The sequence below is a fragment of the Pithys albifrons genome, chromosome Z, assembly GCF_047495875.1.
Source record: "Pithys albifrons albifrons isolate INPA30051 chromosome Z, PitAlb_v1, whole genome shotgun sequence".
NCBI lineage: Eukaryota > Metazoa > Chordata > Aves > Passeriformes > Thamnophilidae > Pithys > Pithys albifrons.
Window position 1 is genome coordinate 79457076 of NC_092497.1, and position 22802 is coordinate 79479877.

Here is a 22802-nt window from a genome sequence, read left to right on the forward strand (position 1 = left end):
GCTGTAACAAAAGAACATCCCGTTCATCCCCAATGTCACAAACCTCTTGGTAAAAGGCATGAAAAATTTTAGTATGTAATTGCTCCTGCTAGAATTAAAAACTTCTCTAACAATTTCGTTCTGTCTTTAGCTCAAAATTCTTACTTTACTTAAACATCCTCAAAGTAGCTGCAGATTATATCTTGTTGCTGATGTAGGACTTATGGTTAGGTGTCCATTAAAAGCATCTGTGCTGACTTAATTTTTGAGATCACTTTCCTTAAGAGAGATGGTCACTTTATCTGGTAAGGGCTGCTGTTTAAGGTTTGGGTTTGATGTGGAGCTGTTTGTTTTGGGGTTTTGTTTTTGGTTTGTGGGGGGTTTGGCTTTTTTATTTCTTCTGTTCCAGACTACATCCAATAGCAAGAGCTTCAATTTACCACTCTGACTTCGTAAAATAATACCTGAAACCCAAAGCAGTGAGCACTTTTCTTTATTTGCCAAACCAAGAATTGCAACTTGCAACTGTCTGAAATATACACTTCACTCAAAAAAACAGCTGTCAAAAGCCCAGTGAAATAGAGTGCCAACTGCAGACCATATTTCACCATGGTGTCATCTCTATATACACGTGTTTTAAACCCTCTTCCCTTTAATTTCACTTGAAGCCTGGTAGTGAAGTACTATAAGCCTTCCCACAGGTTTCACAAATGAAGGCAGACACTGGAACCTGTGACAGGATTCCAGTCTACCCATATTTCCAGGACCCAACTGTGTTAGCAGACAGCTGCAATAATTTCACATCAAACACCCAAACAACCTTTCCAGAAGCAAACAGGCTTTCTTTATCCACACCAGCATGAAACTGGTCTTGTCACAGCTACTCCAAAGCTACTTTGAGAAACCACCATTCATGACAGTTCTTCACACTAAAGCTGGAAAATCCTCAGGATCATAAGGATTTGGAGCAACAACCTCCACCTGTGAAGTAAGAAAAGACATTTTATAAAAATGAATTTATATATAAAAATTTCAAAAGCATCTGACAGCTATGTATATGTAATTTCCCTTAAATAGGTCAACTCTTCTACTCAAGTTCAATACTACTGCTACTAAATCCTACTTCTACTCAAGTTGTATCCATCACTATCACAGAAATGCTAAACATTTTTCTGAGGAGGTATGACTATAATTTCTTCAGTGTGAATGTATTTATAATGCTGATCTACTGCCTAGAGAGGACTAGAAAATCACAAGCTCTGCAGCACTGAATGAAGAAAAAAAAGTAAAGCAGTCTCAAGCAAAATACCGTATGTTTTTAGAAGTAGCATTACTCTATTTTACATTCTAAAACTACTCTAGACACTGGATTATAGTTTTAAACTCTATGCTCTGTTACTATAAAGATCCTTTTTTATTCAGATGAAACAAATGCATTAAGACTTCCCCATTATTCTGAAAGTTCCCAGCATTAAAGCATTTTAGTCACAGTAAACTGAAACCTGTTAGCATGAGGAAGAAAGATGCCATTTTCCAGTGTGCAAATGCTTTTTGTTTTGTTTAGGTTTTGTTTGGTTGGGTTTTTAAAGATAAAGTTAAGTGGAAGGGTTTTTTTAATGTCTATATTGAACTCATGTATCATTCTGTAGGATCATAGATTTTCTGACGTCACTCTCAGTAATCAAAGTATTATTACTGTACTACATTTTTCCAAGAGTTACAAGCCTTTAGTAATTTTAATTACTTTCCACTTTATGTCAAAATTCATTGCAGAAATAAATTTTCACTGCATTCCTTCCTCTGGTTACCCTCACAGGATCTAGTAATCAGACATTTTGAAATATATGTAACAGTTGTGAGCCTGAACCAGTATTTAAAGTACATGGTATGGGCCAGGAACTCAAAATTAGCAGGAATTAGAAACAAGCCTGTTGCTGCGGAAATCAATAATTCCACTCAAAAGGGGTGGGACACACACACAAACACCAACAACAGAAAAAAAATAAAAGCCCCAAGCAAGCAACAAGAACAAAAAACAAACCAAAACCAAAACCACATAAGAAACCATTACCACTTTTTCTCGTTGAGGTCTTATCTCTTCCACTTTTCTACCACGACCACAGTCACCTCGGGCTCCTCTTGATCTATGGCCAGGGCAAGAAAGACTCCCAAAATTAATATCCAGCTGAGATGTTATGTCATTCGTTGGTTTTCGAAAGACATGAGAATCATCTTCCAAGTCTTCTTTCTGCAACTAAAAAGAAGATCTGGTTAAAGCCTACAGTTTCCATGTTCAAGTTTCTCCCCTCCCCAGTACACATGCACACTTGCATTACAGACTAAGCAGCACATAAAACAAGATGACATCTGGAATAGAAGGCAGGCCTTAAGTTGCACAAGATTTTAACAGAGATGTAATTGCACCTTCCCAGATGCCTGTTGGCTCAGAGATTCCTGGCAACTAAATCTTCTGTACCAGCTCCCTAATACTGAAGATGTTTTTCAGAAATATCATCTATGAGGTTTTTGAAGGGACTAGAGAATCAGACTTAAGCTACTTACTCCTACACTTATCTCCAAGGAATGGTTAAAAGGCCATACTAAAGCTTTCTAATTGATGTATTTGTCTACACATCTTCAGTTATGAGATTACTGTGTGTTTCTAGTAGCTAGGGGATGTCAGACTACCTCCCATCACAACTTTAATGTGCACTGTAGTAATGACAATGTTGTTAGACATGAGATCAGTTATCATTGGGCCACAACCACATTTTGGGGGTACTTCTGTGTGTGTGTTGAAGGAGGGGACCAGCTCCCAGAACAGTGTCCCCATGTCAGCAAAGATGACCGCTGGAGTCTGTGGCCACATGGCATGAAGGCTGATATGGGGTCCCTGTAAATTAATGAGGTCTGCCTGGTAACCTATCCACACCAGAGCCCCTGGAGCCTCTGCTCGGCTGCAGCACCCTCACTATGGCTAAGGGGACAGTGGGTGGTCAGTGAACCAAACCTCCCATCTGAGGGGAATGGCCACAATAGTCAGAGTCTATAAACAGTCATGCTCAAGGTCTCCATCAGGCTCTGGCTGTGTCTCCTTGAAGTCATCAACGTGTGACCTTCTAAGTGGTAAGTACTTTTCTCTCCTCTTTCTCTCTCTCTTTACTCTTCCTTCTCTTAATCTCTCTCTCTTTATTCTTTCTCTTGTACCTATTCCCTGTACCTCACTTAAGTTGCGTGGAGTTTTTGTTTGCTGGGTATAAAAAAAGTTCTTACTATAGCAATGTTTGTTAGTCCTGGTAATTTGTTGTAATGTTTTTGTAAAATTGCATGTTTTTTTCCTGAAAAACCCTTTTTGCCAAAACACCTATTTTCTCACCAAATTAAAAGACATCTCTTAGAGAAAAATGTGTAGTTTTTCTCCGGACACAAATTCAAGGTACCAGAGGACCAATATCTTTCCAAGGGTTCACGTGAGTGAAATCTCCTGAAGCCTAAAAATAGAATGTACACTCAGTAAAGCCTGAGGCTTCAGGGCCGGGGTGTAATGAATGTGTGTGTTAACTCATGCCATACAATGATGAATTACTTATTCAATGTCAAATTAATGTATTTGACTTGCCCATGCTACATAGTTCCTGTACATTGTATGTTCATTTTGACAAGGTCTCTTGACACTGTGGGAACAGAAACTTTATGGGCAAAATGAACAGAAACTTTATGGGCAAAATGAACAGAAACTTGTATGCACTCTTCACACACTTGCATACTCCATTCAGAATTTGTGAGAGTTATTCTCCCCACCCCTACAACCACCTCCCTCAGAGAAGAAAGAGGGGGTAATGGCAACTCTGACAAGCAAAGTCCCACTAAAAAGAATGCAGGCCACTTCAGTACTAGTGTCTGTCCCTGGAAATGCTCAATGATCTAAAGCGATTAAGTCTTAAAAAACTGCAAGTTTTGATATTAATATTGTAACTAGACAAAAGATAATGCATGTATTCCTAAAGGTATGCAGACTTCAAAGATCAAAATTCCATTATGCTAGACTATATGCACATACTTTTGTCACCCCCAGAATATGAAATCTAAGCAAGCAAGAATCTGGAAGTCTGCTCTTTTACTCCAAAACTAAAAATTCTGCCTGAAATTTCAACCTCAGTAACATAATGGAATAAAATATAGGGGAAGAGAGCAGGATGCATAAGCACTTTACAGCAGAATAAGCTCTCCAGGTTAGTTATAAGTGGGACCCTACACCTGGGGAAAAAAAAAAAGAAATCATATATTCCAAGTGCACAGTGAGCTGGGATCCAGCACAGATGAAAAATAGAATGCTTAGCACCCAGACTAACATATGTCAAAACCTGAATTTAATATATATAACAAGTGTATACTGGCACATAAGCTAAATGGGATTCAAAGCTAGGAAAGGAAGTTTTTAGTGAACCAAGTTTCTCTAGCAGCATTACCAGAGATCTACACAGGTGGCAGCATCAAAGACACAGATTTTATATTGCTAAGACTGAGCCATAAGGTAGAACAACTTGATACATTGTGTACTTTCATACAAAATAGATGTGATCATCTGAGAGAAAAAAAATTAACACAGAGTAAGTTTAAAGCAAGTTTTGGGGCGCAAATCATTACAGTAATAAGGCTTAGGTACTGTTCTTGTCTGTCCAGATTACACTACAACTAGTAGAAAAAGAATAGAGACAGTCCTAATCCTGGGCATAAAGGACAGTTTACAGAATTTCTGAGGCAATGCTTACATCATTGTTATATTTTGACTTATGAATCACAACTGCTTTGGAAGGAACAGTCGATTCTGGCTTCCGAATGTTGAATTCAGGCTTTGGCCGAATCTGTTGCTGAAGATTTTTCCACTCATCTAACGTCATTTCTTGAACAACTTCTTTCACTGGCTCTGCTTCAGCAGCTCTAAATGTTTATAATTGTAAAGTAAAAACCATTAGCTTGCAACATTCCAGGATGGACAAGAACACTAATCTCCAAAGTAAGGATACTAAACAAAATATTTGGAATGTTTCCAACCAAATTATTCACTTTAATTTCACTAATTTTGAGAGTTTTACATTAATATAGGTTGGAATCTTGTTCAAAATCAGTCATATGAACAAATGCTATCTGCAGCCACCTGTATTAGTGTTCATTCAGTATTGTTTTAAGTCTTAAGACTCTAGACAAAACCCACTGTCTTTTGATCTGTCATACTCTTAACCCTATAGTTTAATAATGGGTCTACCCATAGCAAATATAGCCACAGTAAATTAAACAAACAGAGCAGTTTTAAAACACCCCAGTCACATGGCTTCATTGACTTGTACTGCATAAGGACAACAAGATGAATTAATGTTTCAGTGTAGCTTTCAATCACCAAAAAGATATCATGATCACACCATGGGATCTTCTACATTATTATTAACATTTCCTTTGTTAATTTCACAAGATGCTTCTTTGATCTTTTTTTTTTTTTTTGTCAGATGCAATAACACGCAAGGAGACAATATTTATCACCTTGCAAAAACAGATTAATCCTGGTCACATTTTAATTTGTCAAAAAGTACAATAATGATGATATATTCAAGGAAAACATTGAATACATTAGAGTCACACTACATATTTTTGAACTGTAAAGACAGAAGGTTTTATATCTGTAAGATACAAAGAGAATACAAGATATGTAAGGCAAAACTAAAGATTCTTCTCCACTTATCACTGCTTGACTATTTTTGTGCCACTTTTCTGGTGCTGACCAAGACTGGCTTGCCCTGGACCAGCAGCTATTAGAGTGCTGCAGGCATTACCTTTTAATAATACCTCCAGAAAACTATTCCCTGCACCATAACTCTCTGCTGCACAAACAAGTCAAATACCATGAACTACAGGAAAACTCACACTGATTACTGTCAGACACCTGAGAGACCATTTCTCCCTTCTCTCACACAAAACTGCCATTGCAATAGCAGTTGAAGCAGTTTCCCTTACACTGATTTTTCTGGAAAACTCTTTCACTAGGTCTCATCTGGTGGGAGAACTGTGGATTTGGTATTCCTCACTCAGTTGCAGTTCCAAGCCTTGATGATTTTCCCAATGTAGATATACAGCATATTAAATATAAGTTAGAAATATTTATCATGGAAAGAAGCAGAGCCAAATGACAAGTGAACTGTGCATTTTGTTTTTGAAGTTATACAAGCATCCCATCAGAATACACACATTTGTTAAGAGTGTTCAGTACTTTACAGAACTAGCCTATATAGGAACAGACCTAGTCCCTCTTCCTACTTCATCTTGCAGCAAACCATTCCATTTCTTGCCAGTCAAAATCAGACAATATTTTGAGACACCCAGGATATGACAGGTACAAGCAGAACTGAACAGTAATGCAGCCCTCAATTTTGATTCCAGGATGAACACAGTTTTAAATTCACTTCACAGAAAAAACCCAAATACACAAGTCCTGTCCTATATGCCTCCCCTTCTGACATGCCTTCATCCCCTGCTATTTTGAAAATTCCACCTGTATCAACCAGCAGTTAAAGGTTAAAAGACTGGTAAAGCAGCCTGTAATTCCATGCTGATTAAGATCTGAAATTGTATTTGAAGGACCAAGTTAAATAATAAAAAGATACTGGTGAAAGAAGTAGCTACTTCTGGTAAAATACCAACAGATACTCTTGAATGTGTAAGACCATTAAGAACAAATTGCACTCCAATATTTCATCTTTTTTGTCCTCAAGAGGTCAAATAATTTTTGATCAACTATTTTAAGCTTCAGATGTGAGAGTTAGTGTTGGAAAAACAAGATTAATGGCAAACAGAGGAATTAAAAAGGAGAAAGCAAACTACTAGAAGGGTCTATATTAAATTAATTTCTTCCAAAGTCACTAGCTCAGAAGTGAATCAGTAAATTGCCTTTCTGAACTTCTGGCAGTCTTTTCCCCTCCTCTCTCTTAAAATTTTCAACCCATTAGAGACTCAATGTTTCAGTCCTTGGTGAGAGTTGTAGAAAGATACAGAACCAGCTGCAAAAAGTAGTTATCAATCTTTCAATTTGCAAAACAAATCCAAGTATTCAAGCAGGGGTTTAAGGCAAGCTCTATGCAGCTATCCATATGTAATACACAATAGATTTACTGCACTTTCTATGGCACAAAGATTACACAACAGAAGGGCAATAGTGCAAGTATTCAATACTGAAGGACTGACTACTGGTATGAGATGCTAGAGTGACCCATTGATTTGAAAACAACAAACTACAACAATCACCAGGAATCCCAAGGACAACAAGAAATACATACTCTCAGGCAAAAGTATCAGCCATCCAAACACAGAAAGCACCACAGGCAGAAGCTCTGAAGGAGGAACCTCAGCTCCCCAAACTGTGTGAGAGTATTGCAGTCAAATATCTGTTCCTTCTGCAACAACACACTGTGTGATAAGGGGGAACATCAACAGTTTTTTCTGAAACACATGTCACTGCTGGTAGGGCAGAACAATCTCTCAACTGAATAGTCTTCAGTGTGGGAACAGGTAGGAGGTCCAGAATAGCACTGCAAGACCAAAGGCTAAAACACGTGATGTACGTGGGAAGATTTTGAAGATGTGGTGAGGAAACAAACATAATGCTAAAACAGAAAAAGGTTTTGCATATCTATGATATTAAGGCAAGACACTCAGGATTAAAAAAGCTAACACAGACACTTCTATTTTCTAAGTATTGAAAAGGCTATCAAAGGACACTGAAATCTCCCTCAGCAGAGGACATTGCAATCAGCTAGATAGGTATGAGAATTGCCAGTTATGGCTGGTCATGCCTTGGGGTCTGAAAGACCCTTTTCAGGTTTAAATTGCTGTGATCATAAGATAACATGAGGACACAACACTACACATCAACTTGACCTCTCAAAAAGCAAACAAAGGTATTGCTCTGAAAAGTACACATCTGTCAAAAACAATCATTTGCCTCTTCTAAAGGAAATACTTATGGATTTACAGTGCAAATATTAGTTTTTTCAACTACAAAGTACAGTTTGCTTTTACTCCAAAGGATGGTTTTAACTGCTAAGTTATTAGCAGTAAAGATTTGGTTTAGGATGTCAAGACTCCCAAGGGGAAACAGCTCCAATTAGTAAGGTACAGCAACTGAAACCTGTGTATGACTTTTTGGACAGAGACTCAATTGCAGAAGGTTATTTTGGGCACCAAACCTTCATGCAAGTGCATTCTGTGCATTACTTTCTACCTTCTAACCTTACACATTTTCAGTAACTGCTTGTTGTGCATTTTAATTAATCAAAAAATTAATAAGCTCTCTGGCACATGAACAATTATGCTTACAAAATACTGCCAGACTACTAAGTGCAACCTCTGGACATGAACAAACTGAATTCACAACAAAAGACCTACCAAATCACTAAACAAGAACCTTCAGTAACAGTTCCTACTGCTTCAGTGTTTTCAATGGATGACCATAACCCTCTAGCTTTGCCCTGATTATTGTGCATGCAATAAAACAAAATAGCTTGGTTGTTTGGTTTTTTTACCAGAAGAAATGCAAGTGGAAAGGAATGACATTCAGCTCAGCTATTCAGCTATTACTTTCATAATATTAAAAATAATCTAGCAGGTCTCTCTCACATCGGTTCTTGTATTACTCAACTGCACAAAGCAAATGCTTAGCCAGCTTTCATCAAGAAGTCAATGACATGAAATTTTCCCAACGTTAAACACAGTAAGATCAAATAACAACTGCACAAGTTTACCATAGAAGAAAAACACTGAACCAAATACCTACAAAGCTTTGGCCTGATCCTTGAATAGCTTTATGTCAACATTAAACAAAAAAAACCCAAATAATGTATTAAATAAATGGCTAAAAAGACATGAAGATAAATTTTCAAGCTTCCTATTAAATGACCTGAATGATACATAATTCTACCAAAAAGGAAGACCATCACATGTGAAGAAAACCCCATAGAATAAATACTAACTCTGCAAATATCTTTAGGAATAGGAATTGTTTTGCCTGTGTGTTGTACTGAACAAAAAGAAAAGTCTATTAATTTGAATTAGTCAACACAGGTGTGTTGCATTGTTCAGACTGTGAAGACAAGTTCAACAGACAGCAGCTGTGAGGAGAGCTTATACTGCTGTACTATCCTTGTATATTTTAGTGTTAAGTTTTACTTTTGCAGCAAAACAAACAAACAAAAACCAAACCAAAAGCTATTAGTATGCATTTGGGGATGACAGAAATAGAGACAGATATTGTTGATACACTCAAGGAAACTTGAGGCTTTGGGAAAAAAGAACTTGATTTGTATTACAGAAGTATTAAAGAAACTCACGTCCTGCCATACTGCTTAAATGAAAGCTCAGGAATGGCAACACAGACACAGTCCTAAAGGCAAGACCCCATAAATTAGAGAAGGCTATAGAATCTCTTTCCTGAATTGCACTGAAATTAGGCAGTCGCACACCAGAAAGTACACAGCATCTTCATGCAGACAGCTTACCTCCAGGATTACATGTTTGTTATGGGTTCACCCAGGTGGGCATAGATTTGGGCTCTGAAGTCTGGACTAGGCTGAAGCTGTCAGCTGACTTGAGCTGGGCTGAGCCAACAGCTGACCTCTTCTAGCCAGTAATTTTGTATTCCATACCACATTATGACATCATCTCCAGGGAAGGAGGAACCAGTGTGGGAGTGGTTAAGGCAGTCGCTTCTCAGCCTCCTCTTGGGAGGACGCACGATGCTGCCCCAGGGGGGATGGAGAGGACCAGGCCCACCACTGGATCACAGGGTACCTCAGGAAAGTAAAATGTGTTGTTCTGGGTCTCTCCTTTCTGCTTGGGTTTGTCTCCCTGGGGAATAAGCTTCTTCTTAAGTAATGTGTAGTTAGGACAGTAGAATTTGTGTGTTTGTTAAGAAGTTGAGGTGGGGAACTTGTTGTTGTAGACTTGTGTGAGTGTATATTTGTACTCTCTTCTAATTGTCTCTTTCTTTCTGTGAAAAATATATGTAGATTTAGTATAAATGCAGTTTGAAGTGTTTTTTTCTTTCCCCTCTCTTTTCCTCCCTTTCCCTGGTGTTAGGAGGGAGGCTTTTCTCTCTGTGCTTGGGGGGGTTGGCAAGTTGCTTATCTCAAACCAAGACAATGTTTTACTTTTTATTCTTAAATGCAAACAGTTACAACAGGAAAGAGAATGAGAGAAGAAACAAAGATAAGTCTTCCATCTCTTTGTCAGTAAAAGCACACACAATTGCAACAAAACAGTGGAAAAGAAATTGTTTCCTTACAGTCAATGCGTTTTAGAGTTCAAAATGAGAAAGATCCTAGCAGTAGCCTAAGTAAACACACATATGATAGATGATATTGAGGCTGAAGCAAAAGCAGGAAGCAGCCTAACTTGTGTTATCTGCTAGAAGAGAGCAGTTTTGGACAGTACTGGCAACCTAAGCATATAAGACCTTTAAATACACCCTGAAGGCTAAATCCACCTTTTGCTTTTAAATATTAAAAGAACTACAACAGCAAAAAAATAATAATTCCACCTTGTTAAGATGCATGTCTACAACCTAATGACCTACGCAATATCCACACAACGTCTCCTATTTTAAAATACATAGGGTGACCAAGCCCACACCTTCGTGAAAGGTAAGTGCAATGAGATATACGTAATTCATGTTTTGTATATAGATTTGCATGCCTTCAGGACAACACTTACTGCACTGAAAAGAGTATGCAGTGCAAATTTTCTGCTTGTGGTTTACTTGCTTTTTTGAATCTTATTGATTTCAGTGAACTAAATAACAAATCTTTTTTAAAAAATATGAGCAGGAGTAAAATCTCCAGAAAGGCTCACAGTCTGACCAAGTACTTACTGATCTCTAAGAAAGGTAAAAGAATTAAAGATAACTGCCAAATTCTCACAGAGGCCTTTTCCACTACATACGCTTCTCATGCCTTAAGCTCCACAAGGAACTGATGTCAGGAGATATCTACAAATAGTTTGAATCAAATTAAAAACAAATGCAAAGCGTACCAGCAGTTGGCAAAGTAAATTAAAAAAAAAAACAAAAAACAAAAAACTTCTCATATTTAGCCAATACAGTGTATTTTTGACAATGTATCTGCACTACCTATCTGATTTAAGTCCATCTAGAAACAGCTTTGTGGAAATTCAGTCACAAGTCACTCAGTTTCAAAGACAGATTTCCCCATGCATACACATCTCTAGCTATATGTTAAAAGCTAATTTAAAATGGGAAGAATCAAAGCTATGTCAACAGTTAGGTTAAACAACCTGAACACAAAAACAGGTTCTGTAGTATACTTAGATTTAAAATTAAAAAATTAACCCACATTAGTAATAATGGGAACTACATTCATTAGGTAATAAAGACTTCACAGCAACAAAAGACGTTAACATACTTTCCTGGCCACCTTTCACTTGTTAAGAGATACTCACCATATGTAATTTATTGTTCTTTAAGTCTCTTATTTGACAAGATTGTACAATTACTTTTTCTTAAGCCAGCATTTACCTGCTGTGAAGCAAATCCTTTCTAGACACTGGTCAGAATGAAACCCAGAAGACAAGGGGCAGACTTCTCTCATAAATTCCCTACTTCTAAGGCTCACTGCACTTTCAGAAAGATTTTCTATGTTCTCCATGGCCTTTCATTAATAGATAACAACTGCAGGATATTAATGATTAATACAGACTTAGAGTATCTTAGTGTTTTTTAAAATACATTTGTACAATTGCAGAAGCACCTTGAATACCTTCTCTCAGAGACCTTCAAAACACACAGTAGGTTTTACAAATCAGCCAGGTTAAATAGGTAAAAGATAATATGTAGTTCCTCCTTAAATTATTATCACCAAATCTTAGGAAGATAAGCACCATGTTGCAATTAAATGCAACATCCATCCACCCTAAATCAAGCTTTAGTCAGGATTAGGAATGCATTTTCTATACTCACAAATATAGACAAAGCTTTTCTGTTTTTAAATACGTGCACTAGCAAACCCCCACAGTTCACATTTCAAGTGTGCCTCCAAGTGTAAGAACATTAGTAAGAGTCAATTGTTTTCTTTGCATTTAAAAAGAAACTATTTCAGTCAGACTGTACTTGCTCAGAGGCTTTCCTTCAGATGTCCCTTGCTGTTCAGCAGTTTCTGCAGTCTCTTCCGTAGGTAGGGTCCGTTCAGTCCCACTAAAAGTGTAAAAAAAACCCTCAGCAAAAATCTTCATAAGTCACATAAAAAAAATAATTGCAGATCAATACATCACTTTTTTCCAGAATTCCTTGGGAAGGAGAAAAAAAATAGAAAAGCTCTTTGCTCACAAGCAGAAAGATCTACTAAGTGACTGGTTGAGCAACTAACAAAATGAGGAGTATTAGGAACATACAAGTTCTATTTTTTTTTTAAACAAAGAATGTGAAAACCTTATATGAAGACAAAGTAATCCAAACATGAATACAGATACCAGTACTTGATCATAGTCTAACACTGATGTTTGAGTTTGCCTTCTTGCTTCTTTTCAACAATTAAAGCTCATATTTTCTATAAAATGGACATTAATTCACTGTCAAATGACAGCAGTAACTTACTTTCATTCCATTGCTAAGTATACATATTTAACACCTTTTAGCTTATACATATTTAACACCTTTAGCACAATCATGACACAAACATGCTTTTAGAATTATTTAGACAGCTTTAATTTAACATCCCTTCTTCCGCATCACAAGAAAGCTTTGGTACATCATAAATTCTGATGCTACTGAAATAAAAAAAAAAAAAAAAATCAAAACACCAAATCAAAATGTAACTATGGAGAAAAAAAAATACAAGTGACCTCATATTTCTTGTAAATTCATTACATTCACACAGCCTTCCCTGACATCCTACAGAAGATAGTTTTGTGCTTTTGGTCAGCTAGCTTCATACTACCAGTTGAGAACTATGTTCACTTACCTGATTGTTTGAAAAGCCAGAGTATCTAACAATCTACTTTCAGTATGCAATACTATAGGAGAGAGAGACGTTAGTAGAACCTTTCAAAAGAACTCAGAATATCAAGCCCCAAAAATGATTACATATCAAGGCTGTATTTTTCAAACTTTTAGCACGATTGCCTGAGTCCACAATTTAATTTTAAAGCTTAGATTTTATTTTATAATAAAATTTTATTTTTAAACCAATTTTGTGAATGAATGTGTACATGGCCAAAGATATATGCTAGAAGTTCAAAGAACTGCCTTTCCTCTGTCCTTTACCAGCCTTTGATTAGAGTTCTAGATGTATATGAGGACAAAAGCTATTGCAAGGACAATGGACAAAAGCCAGCATTTTCGGTGAGATCTTACAAGTCTGGACAGAAATCAGTGCCACTAAAAAAAATATAGAACTGAATATAAAATTCCTCTCTTTTTCTTTTTTTTTACATTACCATTAATCACATTATACTACTGATTTTTCTGTGCACTTTAAAATGTATTTCAGTGGTACAGTTACCTAAATATTATCTCCAGAGCCATGTTGAATTGTATTACACTTTTGCAATTTAGGAATAATCCACAAAACCCAAGAAAAAGAGACTGGATTTTAAGCCTATCTACAGAGTTTGAATCTTTTCATCAGCATTTTGGAGCAACGCCACTAAATACCAGAATCCCACTTACTTAACTAGTGAGAACAGGTATAACCTCTTTCCTTTAAAAAACAACTTGGCCCAGGCAAAAGATTTTCACAGTATTAAGTGAACAAACATCATCATGCCTTTGCTAAAATTTAATCTCTCCATCATGAAGGAGACAAGTTCAAAAAACTGTAAAATTACGTTAATCACAACAGTAATAGAATGTAATGCTTATATAGCTCAAAATTGACACAAAACTGATCAGGAGAAAATGACACAGTAGGTCACATTTAAGTATGATCTATGGTGGGCACACATAGATGATGTACATCATATCAAATTTAACTGCTCCACAGTTGAAAGCTCCACATCCACCCTTTTTGTCATCTGCTCTTACTCCTCTAGAGAGGAAAACAATTCTTTTAGCACTAGGATCTCAAACTAAATTGACTTTTTGACAGCCAATGTGGATAGAGAAGGAGGGAACAGAATACCTATGAGGCACGTGTTTACCTGTATACCAAGTAAAGAAACAGCACACAGAACACTTACATTTTATCATTCCCACTTTGTCTTTCAAATTCACGTTTTCCTCTTTGGTCAAAGCCATCAAAACTTCTGCTTATTCCACCACCTCTTCCTCTACCTCGCAATCCACTTCTTCCTCCACCATGACCTCTTATTGGTCTTTCACAGTCTAATCTTTCCACTGGTCTACAGAGAAGATTGCTAGTCAAATTTTTCTTCCTGCAGAAGAGTTAACAAGGAGAAGAAAAAAAAATCATATGGTTGTATTTGTGCAGCTGTGGGACACATCAGTATATAAGAGCTACTGCACAATTTTTAGAGTGCATCATTATACAGCACACAGGACAGTTGTTTTAGTTTTGTCATTAAAATGGACATACACCAAATTCAGGAGAAATTACTACAACAGGAACAGAAAGATCAGCTGTTTATTGGTAACACTGAAGGGATCACAGAAGTAAAAGAAAACATTATAAAACTGTCAAATCTTCAGTAACTTTATCAGGCAACAGCACCACTGTCTAAACCCAGATTTATATGCAACAGCTAAAAATTTCAGGCAATTTGTTAAATAGCAACTATTGTGATGTTGATGCCATGAATGACCCTTCCCCAAAAACAGGACTTCGAGCCACGTTAGTGTAGGGTAAGATAAAAAGTAAAGGTCCTTTAATAACACAGGGCCTACAGCCCACAGGAATACAGGATGACCTGCATGTGTCCCAGTTCTTGTTTCCATGGCTTTTATAATAAGATCCCTCCAATCATTGCTTTACACATTTCTCAGTTCAGCCCCAGTCCCACCTCTGGTCCAACCCCTGGAATTGGGTCTGGGGTCATCAGGACCCTCTGTCTTCATCAGCTCTTCTTCCTCAGGCACACAAAGGTCTCTTGGAGCTCATCCAATTCTGGCTTTTGGGTCACTCTGACCTATGTTTATGTTTCATTCTGTAGGCCCTTCTGATATCCTTCAGCTCTACCTTGGAAAGGAGTCTAAACAAGATTAATTAACTAAAGGAATTTGAGCTCCCTGTTCTGGGACAGGGGTAGTGATAGAAAGGCATTAAACTTAAACTGTTAGAAATATTAACCCTCTAAAAATCTACAACTACTGTGTTCCTAAAATCTACAAAATGTGAAAATCAGAACAAAAACCCTTTCGGCATCAATGTAAAGGAAGAACAGCCACACTTTGAAATATTAAAAGTTTAGGTGGAATTTCCTAGTACTTACAAAGTAAGCAAAATTGATATGTATTCATTGTTCAAGCAGTAATATGACAAAGTTCTATTTTTAGTTTCAACAGTAAAAAATTGTTTGACTTGGAACCCCATCACACATGTTCTGCAAAACTTGGTATGTGAGCTCAGAAATTAATATTATGAATATGTTGCAGACTAGGGGTTACATTTTCGAGTCTTTACATTTTTCAGTTCGACCTTATATTCCTAACAAAAACATTCCAAATCAACATGCAGGGAAGCTGGAACTACAGCTCTGACAGGCATGAACTAAGTCTTGCAACAGATCTACACACTAATAATGCAACTGTGCCTTCCAATTATGCCTGGCTACTAGAAGAAGTAGCTACTTGGGAAGGTGATCACTTTTGCACCTCTGTGCAGATTCTTAGTGAGACACCTTACTTCTCTCTGTGTAACACATACTTTTCCACTGGGAATTCCATTTGTCTTTGTGTTCCATCAAGACGGCATTCCCTGAGAGATGGTCTCCATTCAGTCTTGTCTTGTTTCACCTCTGCTCCTCTGTTACGGAGTTCTTGCTCTTCTCCCTGCCTGGGTGCTTGCTTCTGGCCTACACACACACACACACAGAGACAGATTAGTAACAACAGCTCAACAGCAACTGAATTGCACTTACCAAACCACTGACTGAAATGAGTTGACTACACCTTAGCCTTCAAATTTACCTTCTCCAAAATATTAAAAGCCCTTATAGTTAATGTTGCCAGAAACACTGTTTGAAAGACGTGCTTTCTCTTCTATATTGATGAACCTGCAAAAGTACTACAGGTTTTGACACAGGTCAGACATTTCCAGAAAAGACAGGCTCAAAAAAAAATCTCATTTTGCTCACGCTAAGTCACAGAAAAGGAGAACAAAAACTGTTTCACATTCTTTCAAAAAACTTGACAGTGTCTACAGGATGAGGTGGAAAAGCTTCAATGGAAAAGACTAATTGCAAGATGGCTGCCAGGAGCAATGAATGACCCTTAGGGACAGGTGTTGATCATGGAACAACACACTGGCCAGATAAGCTCAATGTCGAAGTCTGAGCCTCCACCTCTACTCTAAGTTCCTGGCTATGGTGTTGAACAACCAGAGCAGTGCCACCTCCTTATATTGTAATGGTAATTAAGTATATTTTATATACTGTCCTGTGCAGAAAAAGACTATTCAGCAACACTACAGATCACTGAGTTCAAGTGGCAGAAACCACAGCAGTAAGTAGAAAGGCTTCAATACCAATAATTCTAGAACATCAACAGATTTCAAAGTAAGATTTTTAGGGTTTGTTCAGCCATTAGGTTTGTTCAGTTCAGGTTAAGGAGGATCAGGTTGGGAAAGGTGAATGGAGAGAAATTGTGCATTATAAGAGAGAATAAACTGAGGTTTTCCATGCAACCTGTATACATCCGACAGAAGATTAAGGTTTGTTATGTGCTTCCTTCTCCATTTTTCCAAATTCTGTGCTCTCTCTGGGACAAAGTTCTCCAGAAGCAGGAAGCCTTTTGTCTCTAGGCCTCCACATTTACACTATTGCCTGAAAAAGGTATTGGTTTAAGTTAATCAATCAAGGAAGAGCAAAAAGATTGCTCTCAAACCAACAAAACTGAGTCACTCTTTCCATGACAAGCACCTGTGCAATGCTGAGCAAATTACTGAACTCAGGTTAGTGAACAAGTGACAGTCCTGACTACTGTCCCTCTGTTCCTAGCACATATATAGAGAAAAGCCTATTCTATGCCATAATATTGAAATGCAAATTTGCATAGCTCAATAGAAATGACCATATAAGATCTCTGATCCAAGCTTAGGTGGCAAGCAACCATCTTTCAAAAGAAAACTTCAAAGAACTATCAACTCACTGAATAAGAATAAAGAGAGGTAAATATAGCTTTTTGTAAGGACAGTTATATTGTACACAGAAGATAGTTTTATTCGTGCTGCAGAAGCAGACACAGCTTTGGTTTTCTTTAAACTACAAGCCACTAGGCATAATATATTCCAGTAATTCTCTCTTCTCAAGGTTTGGAATTGCTCAGTCCTTAGAACATTGAGCATATCTGCATTCCTCAAATTACAATGTTATCTCTGGATAAAAGACAACTTTGAAATTGGTTTCTAAGTAAGCTTTTCAAATCAGGGCACTAACATAAAGCAAAATTATAAAAAATACACAGAATTGTACATTCTCTTGGGAAATATATCTGCTGTACATACATCTCAGCTACACTACCAACTATACAAGTTTTATTTCTAAATAAGGCCACCTTCCTTATGTACTTAGTATTAACTCCCTTTACACCTTCAGATTAAAAGAGCCCTTTAGAACCAGTAAAGTAATGCCAAAAAAAAAAAAAAAGAAGTGCAAAAGTAATTTTAAAAACTCTCTGGTTCTGTTACCTAGTGCCATTTAGAAGTACTTCAAAACAAGCCTTCTTGCCAGATGTGCCAGTGTATTACAGATCACTAGCACTGAGCATTCTAGACAAAGCTGTCTGTTCTACTCCAGTTTCAGTGTAAGGTTATTTCACTTTGATTCTAACAGGTGGTTGCAGTTAGTGCAGATGAATTTTAAACACTAGAAAGATTATTTGTGGCACTTATTACCTGTATAAAAAACATCTTTAACTAGTTTGACAGACATGTAGCAGTGGATTAAAACAGTATGCAGCACCTATGCCTCTCTAATAAGACAAATCACCCTTAGGGAGAAGTTTGTGTGACCTGCTTGTGAATCAGTTCAAATACAACATAGTTTTCAGCTCTGCATATAAACGCAAACCAAACTGGAACTTGGCAGCAGTGATAGCATAAACTCTACGGTTTTAATCCTCTGCCATATGTATGTCCCAATGCAGACTCATTTTCATTTATGCAGCTGAAGGGCCACCTACCTTTGGGGACAAAAAACAACAACAAAACCAAAGCAAACCAAACCTCACAACAACAAAACCCAAAACAAACAAACAAACACCCAAAAACCAAATGAAAAACAAAGCAAAACCCCCACCAAGACAAAAGCATAAGCAATCTTGTATGTATGGCCAGACTTAGTAAACGCAGATTTGGGAAGGGCTCTCCCTACGTGGCTTTGCCCTTCCAGCCTGCGCTGTGGATTTTTTAGGTGAGGCACAGCATGCGCAGAACTGGCCCCACCGTTTCAGTTCTGAGGTCCATCTGCCATGGCCAAGCAAGCTTGGACAGTGACAGTGAAGTCCTCGGGACTGTCACAGCACCCGGTACTAACCGGGGCTGACCCTGTTGAGCATCTGAGATCTGATGGGATCAGATGGCAGGGAGCTTTAACTGCCAGGAGACGGTCCCCACTGAGACTTGAACTCAGGTCCTTGGGATTCAGAGTCCAGAGTGCTCTCTGTTACACCACAGGACTGCCCTACGCAACCTTGTATAGCATTGCCATAATAGCTTTCACTTAAAAAGAACTGGGCTATACTTCAGATGTTTATTAACTACCTCTGCAAGTATACCCCAATTTTGTCTGCTTGTTTGCATATATAGACTGTAAGCAGGTTTTCTTCAAAGTCACACACACAAAAAAAGCTCTGGAGTTCTGCGGATCATTTGTACTTGAGGTCTTACAAATATCATGCTGAGAACTGAAGTTCACTCTTTCCTACTTACCTAGTTTAGCCTCTCTTTGAAATGTTTTTTCTGTGTCTTAGTTACATTGGTAATACACATTCACCTGAAGATGTGTCCTACCATTCGCCAGTTCACTACAGCTTTCCTGGAATGTTACTGCAGCAGCCCATTCTGTTGGCTAAGTTGCCTATCACTACACTTTCTAAACAAGGAATCAGAAAAGAAATCTTACAATTAAACTGTTTCAACAGACACAGCTGCCTTTCTTTTTTTTAATTCTAGAAGAAACAGCTGAAGTGTTGCTACAGGCAAAAACATCTGCAAATACTAAAATTATCAGGTACTAGAACTAGACACTGCTAAAGAAAAAAGTCCATTTTACAAGCCATCGTTAAAACTAAATCATACAGACCAAATATATTTCAGTAGTTTTCATTTTCCCCACAATAATCCTTTACTATCAGTATTAGTTGTGTTCACACTGCAGCACTTAGACAAGACGACTTTTTAGAGGAGTATTTTTAATAAGCATGTGCCACAGAACTTGCAACTGGAAAAGTAGAAATTGTAGTATTAAGACCTGTGTTGCTTGGTTTCCCAGACACTGGGAATCTGTGTATTAACAGATGGATTTAAAACAACACAGCACAATCTAGATGTCTTTCCAGTGCTGTTGTCTAGCTCCCATCAAGTTTCCCTATCCATATCATCTGTCCTCAGACAAGCTGGTCATCTGCTTGGGAAGAGGTATTTTTCTATATGTTGTGGCTCTTCACAGACCCCTATGGAAAGAGTGTGCTCTCATCTTTTTTTAAATGTTTCATTTTAAGAGAGGTTTTTTGTACATAAACCTTCACTTCAGACAAACACCACAAGGAGCCCAGCTTGCAAATGCTATCAGGGACTACAAGCTAAAGCAAAAACCTTGCTGCTTCCCCCCTTCCTTTACTTCAATAGCATAGCAAGTGAAGGTGGCAGCTTGCATGCAATTCACAGGCTGAGGGACTGCTGCAATGAGCAAATGGGAATAATAGTGTTTGGGGAAGGTTCTCATTGGCAGATGACACCTCGGTATACTTTTTAGGAAGAGATCTCTTACAGACCGTGGGTGTGAAATTACATTTATTGCCTGAAGGGGTATACCTAATAATTATGGGAATGAGTGTGATCACCAAAATCTTACTAAAGGAACCAAAACCACCAGAAATTATGAAAACTCTATGTCCTAGTTCAGCAGGAGGGACCAGCTAACCCTGTGTGGGGGTGATCAAAGCTGTGTATTCTACCCCCTCTATTCATTCCCCAAGGACAATGGGCCATTTGCAGCAGCTGCCCAGGGAGCCATTATCACCTTCACACCCAGCCTGAGGGGGCGGAGCTGCTAATGGGCCATCAACAGCTCAACACCCCCTGGCTCCCAGAGTTAATCACCCATTGTGTGAGTCCCCGCCCAGGGGGAGGGACTGGGTGCTCCCTGAGGGTACATAAGTGGTGGTTAAGAAGACTTTGGTAACTTCTCGTCGGATCCAGAGCAGCAGCAGGACCTCGACAGCAGGAGATCACCGCTCTCGCCCAGACCACAGCCCTCGCCTGCACCAACAGGTTTTTCTTTTCCTTTTGCTCTGGACTTGGGGGAACCACAGGGGTCTCAGCACAAGGGCAAACAAACCCCCTTGGGATTGTGCCCCAGGACACTGGGTTATACTGCTGGGGTATTGTGAGTTGAAAGCAATTTCACTTGTGTGTCAGTGTTGTTATTGTAATATTATTATTAAATTTTAGCTCTGACTTATAATCTCTCTTGTGGTGAGTTCATTTCCCCTGCTGGTTCACCTTTAAACCAGCACACTCTATTATGAAACTGTGGACTAAAATCAGCACTATTGTACTACTGCTAGTTTTGGCTTAATCAATAAATAATTAAAAAAAAAAACCACAAAAAAAACCAAAAAACCCAAACAAACAACCAAAAAAAAAAACCAAAGAGAGAAAACCTCTCTCCAGCTCTAAAACACTATCCTTCTTCCTGGGAAGAGGAGAAGAGCATTCAGAACCAGATAAACAGGTATTTTGCACAAAGAATTTGGAGAGCAGGTGCATCACCACTCGTGTACTGCTCATAAAGAACAGATTAGATGCAGATGTACCAAAATACCACTCTGTGCAAAATTTTCAGGCAATTAAGCAACTCCCAAGCTTCAGCTGTGTTATCATGAAGCAAAATACTTAGTATTAATAGCAACAAAAGGACAAAGATTAATGGACCCAAAATAGGTCTAGGCTATGGTAGAAATATCTTGACCAGCAACAAAGAAAAAATTGTGAGGAGTATTTTAGATACAGTAGGATACTGAAGAACCCCAACATCAGGGTGAGGCGACTTTGAAGTAAACCACTGAAAGAAGTTACCAAGACAAAGGAAGTGGAGTCTACAATGCTGGAGTCCAGAGAAAGAAAATATTTTCCAAGCTATAAAAGCAACACTGGTTCTGGGTCACAAACTATTGTGTGTGCACCATATGAAGTGAAGCTGATGCTTAAATGTGCTGTACAACCATTGTCACGTGAAAGGGAGGAGGGAGATAGAAATGCAAAGATTTCTAGTCTTAACTGTATTAATAAAAGTTATTAGCTATAAGTGCCCTCGGAGTAATCAAAGCTTTATGAACCCAGCACTGCCTGCTGAACTCGGGAAAGAACACAGGCTGAAAAGATTTTTGACTCCCCTATGAGGACCACACTTAAGCCAGGGAGAAATTGTTAGCAATAAGCGTTTCTAGACAATCAGAGCCTTATGTCTCCAACACTGTCTATCGACTAACGGACAGCCCACAGGTTGGAAGGGTTTCTGACCTCTGATATGAAGCCACACTTCAGCCAGAAAAGAACTTTTCCCCACAACAGCTCCCAATTTATTAATACAAATATGTGACAGTTATTGTGGATTCCTCTTTGCCGGTGATAACGTTCAGCTGCAAGATTGTATTTAATTGATAATAAAAGACCCCAAAAGAAACCAGCACAAAACACATTTCACAGAGGCAAACACACTAAACTCAAGTTACAATACAGCAATGTATCCCATTTTCACAACAGACAGAAACTAGCAACAAAGAACTACTAACTAAAAACACAGCCACTTAAAACACCTATCTAGACACTCTGTCAATAACATAGGACAATAAAATATCTTGCACACCACTCTCTCTAACACAAAACAAAAAGAACAGAGCTGCTTTTTATCAACACACATGTTGAAAAACAAACTGTGCATTGAAAGTAAAGCAAGTTACTGTAGCTGCAAAACAGAGCTGGTCTTATAAAGTAAGAGTAGCAAGAAGCAATAACCAATATAAAGTAGCAAAGTGTGAAGCGAGTTACTGTTATTAGTATTAAGGTAGCAAAACATATTTAGTAAAGGAAATGCTTATAAAGTGAGAATCAAAGTAGCTGTTAGCATAAGATGTAAGATAAAATGTATAAAGGAATAAGCTTTGTAAGAAAGTAAAGTTCAGAAAGTAAAGTATAGAAAAATGGAAAGCACATGGTTTTCTCACGCCTACACTGTTCCAGGAGGTAGGAGGAGACAGGACAAGCAGCAGCAGTTACCCTCACAGAGTCGTGGCATTTTCCCCTCTCTGCTGGAGTTTAAACTCCACACTTTTTATACCTTTTTTTTCCTTCATGTGGTTTTGTGACCAATAGTCAGTCTACTGGGGGGGTGATGCAGATGCCTGAGGCGAGGTGGCTCCTAGAGTGGTTATA

At 38.1% G+C, this 22802-nt stretch overlaps 1 protein-coding gene across 1 annotated transcript in view; it reads right to left on the reverse strand.

The window, feature by feature from the left end:
• Nucleotides 1-235: 235 nt before the first annotated feature.
• Nucleotides 236-22802, reverse strand: part of HABP4 (hyaluronan binding protein 4) — a 29451-nt gene continuing 6884 nt past the window's right edge. The window contains exons 2-7 of the mRNA XM_071580726.1: nt 15855-16002; nt 14212-14406; nt 12146-12229; nt 4752-4920; nt 2051-2233; nt 236-960 (exon numbers count right to left, since the gene is read on the reverse strand). Of these exons, the coding sequence (XP_071436827.1) occupies nt 904-960; nt 2051-2233; nt 4752-4920; nt 12146-12229; nt 14212-14406; nt 15855-16002 (836 nt within the window). The 3' untranslated portion in view covers nt 236-903. The remainder of the gene's footprint in view (nt 961-2050; nt 2234-4751; nt 4921-12145; nt 12230-14211; nt 14407-15854; nt 16003-22802) is intronic.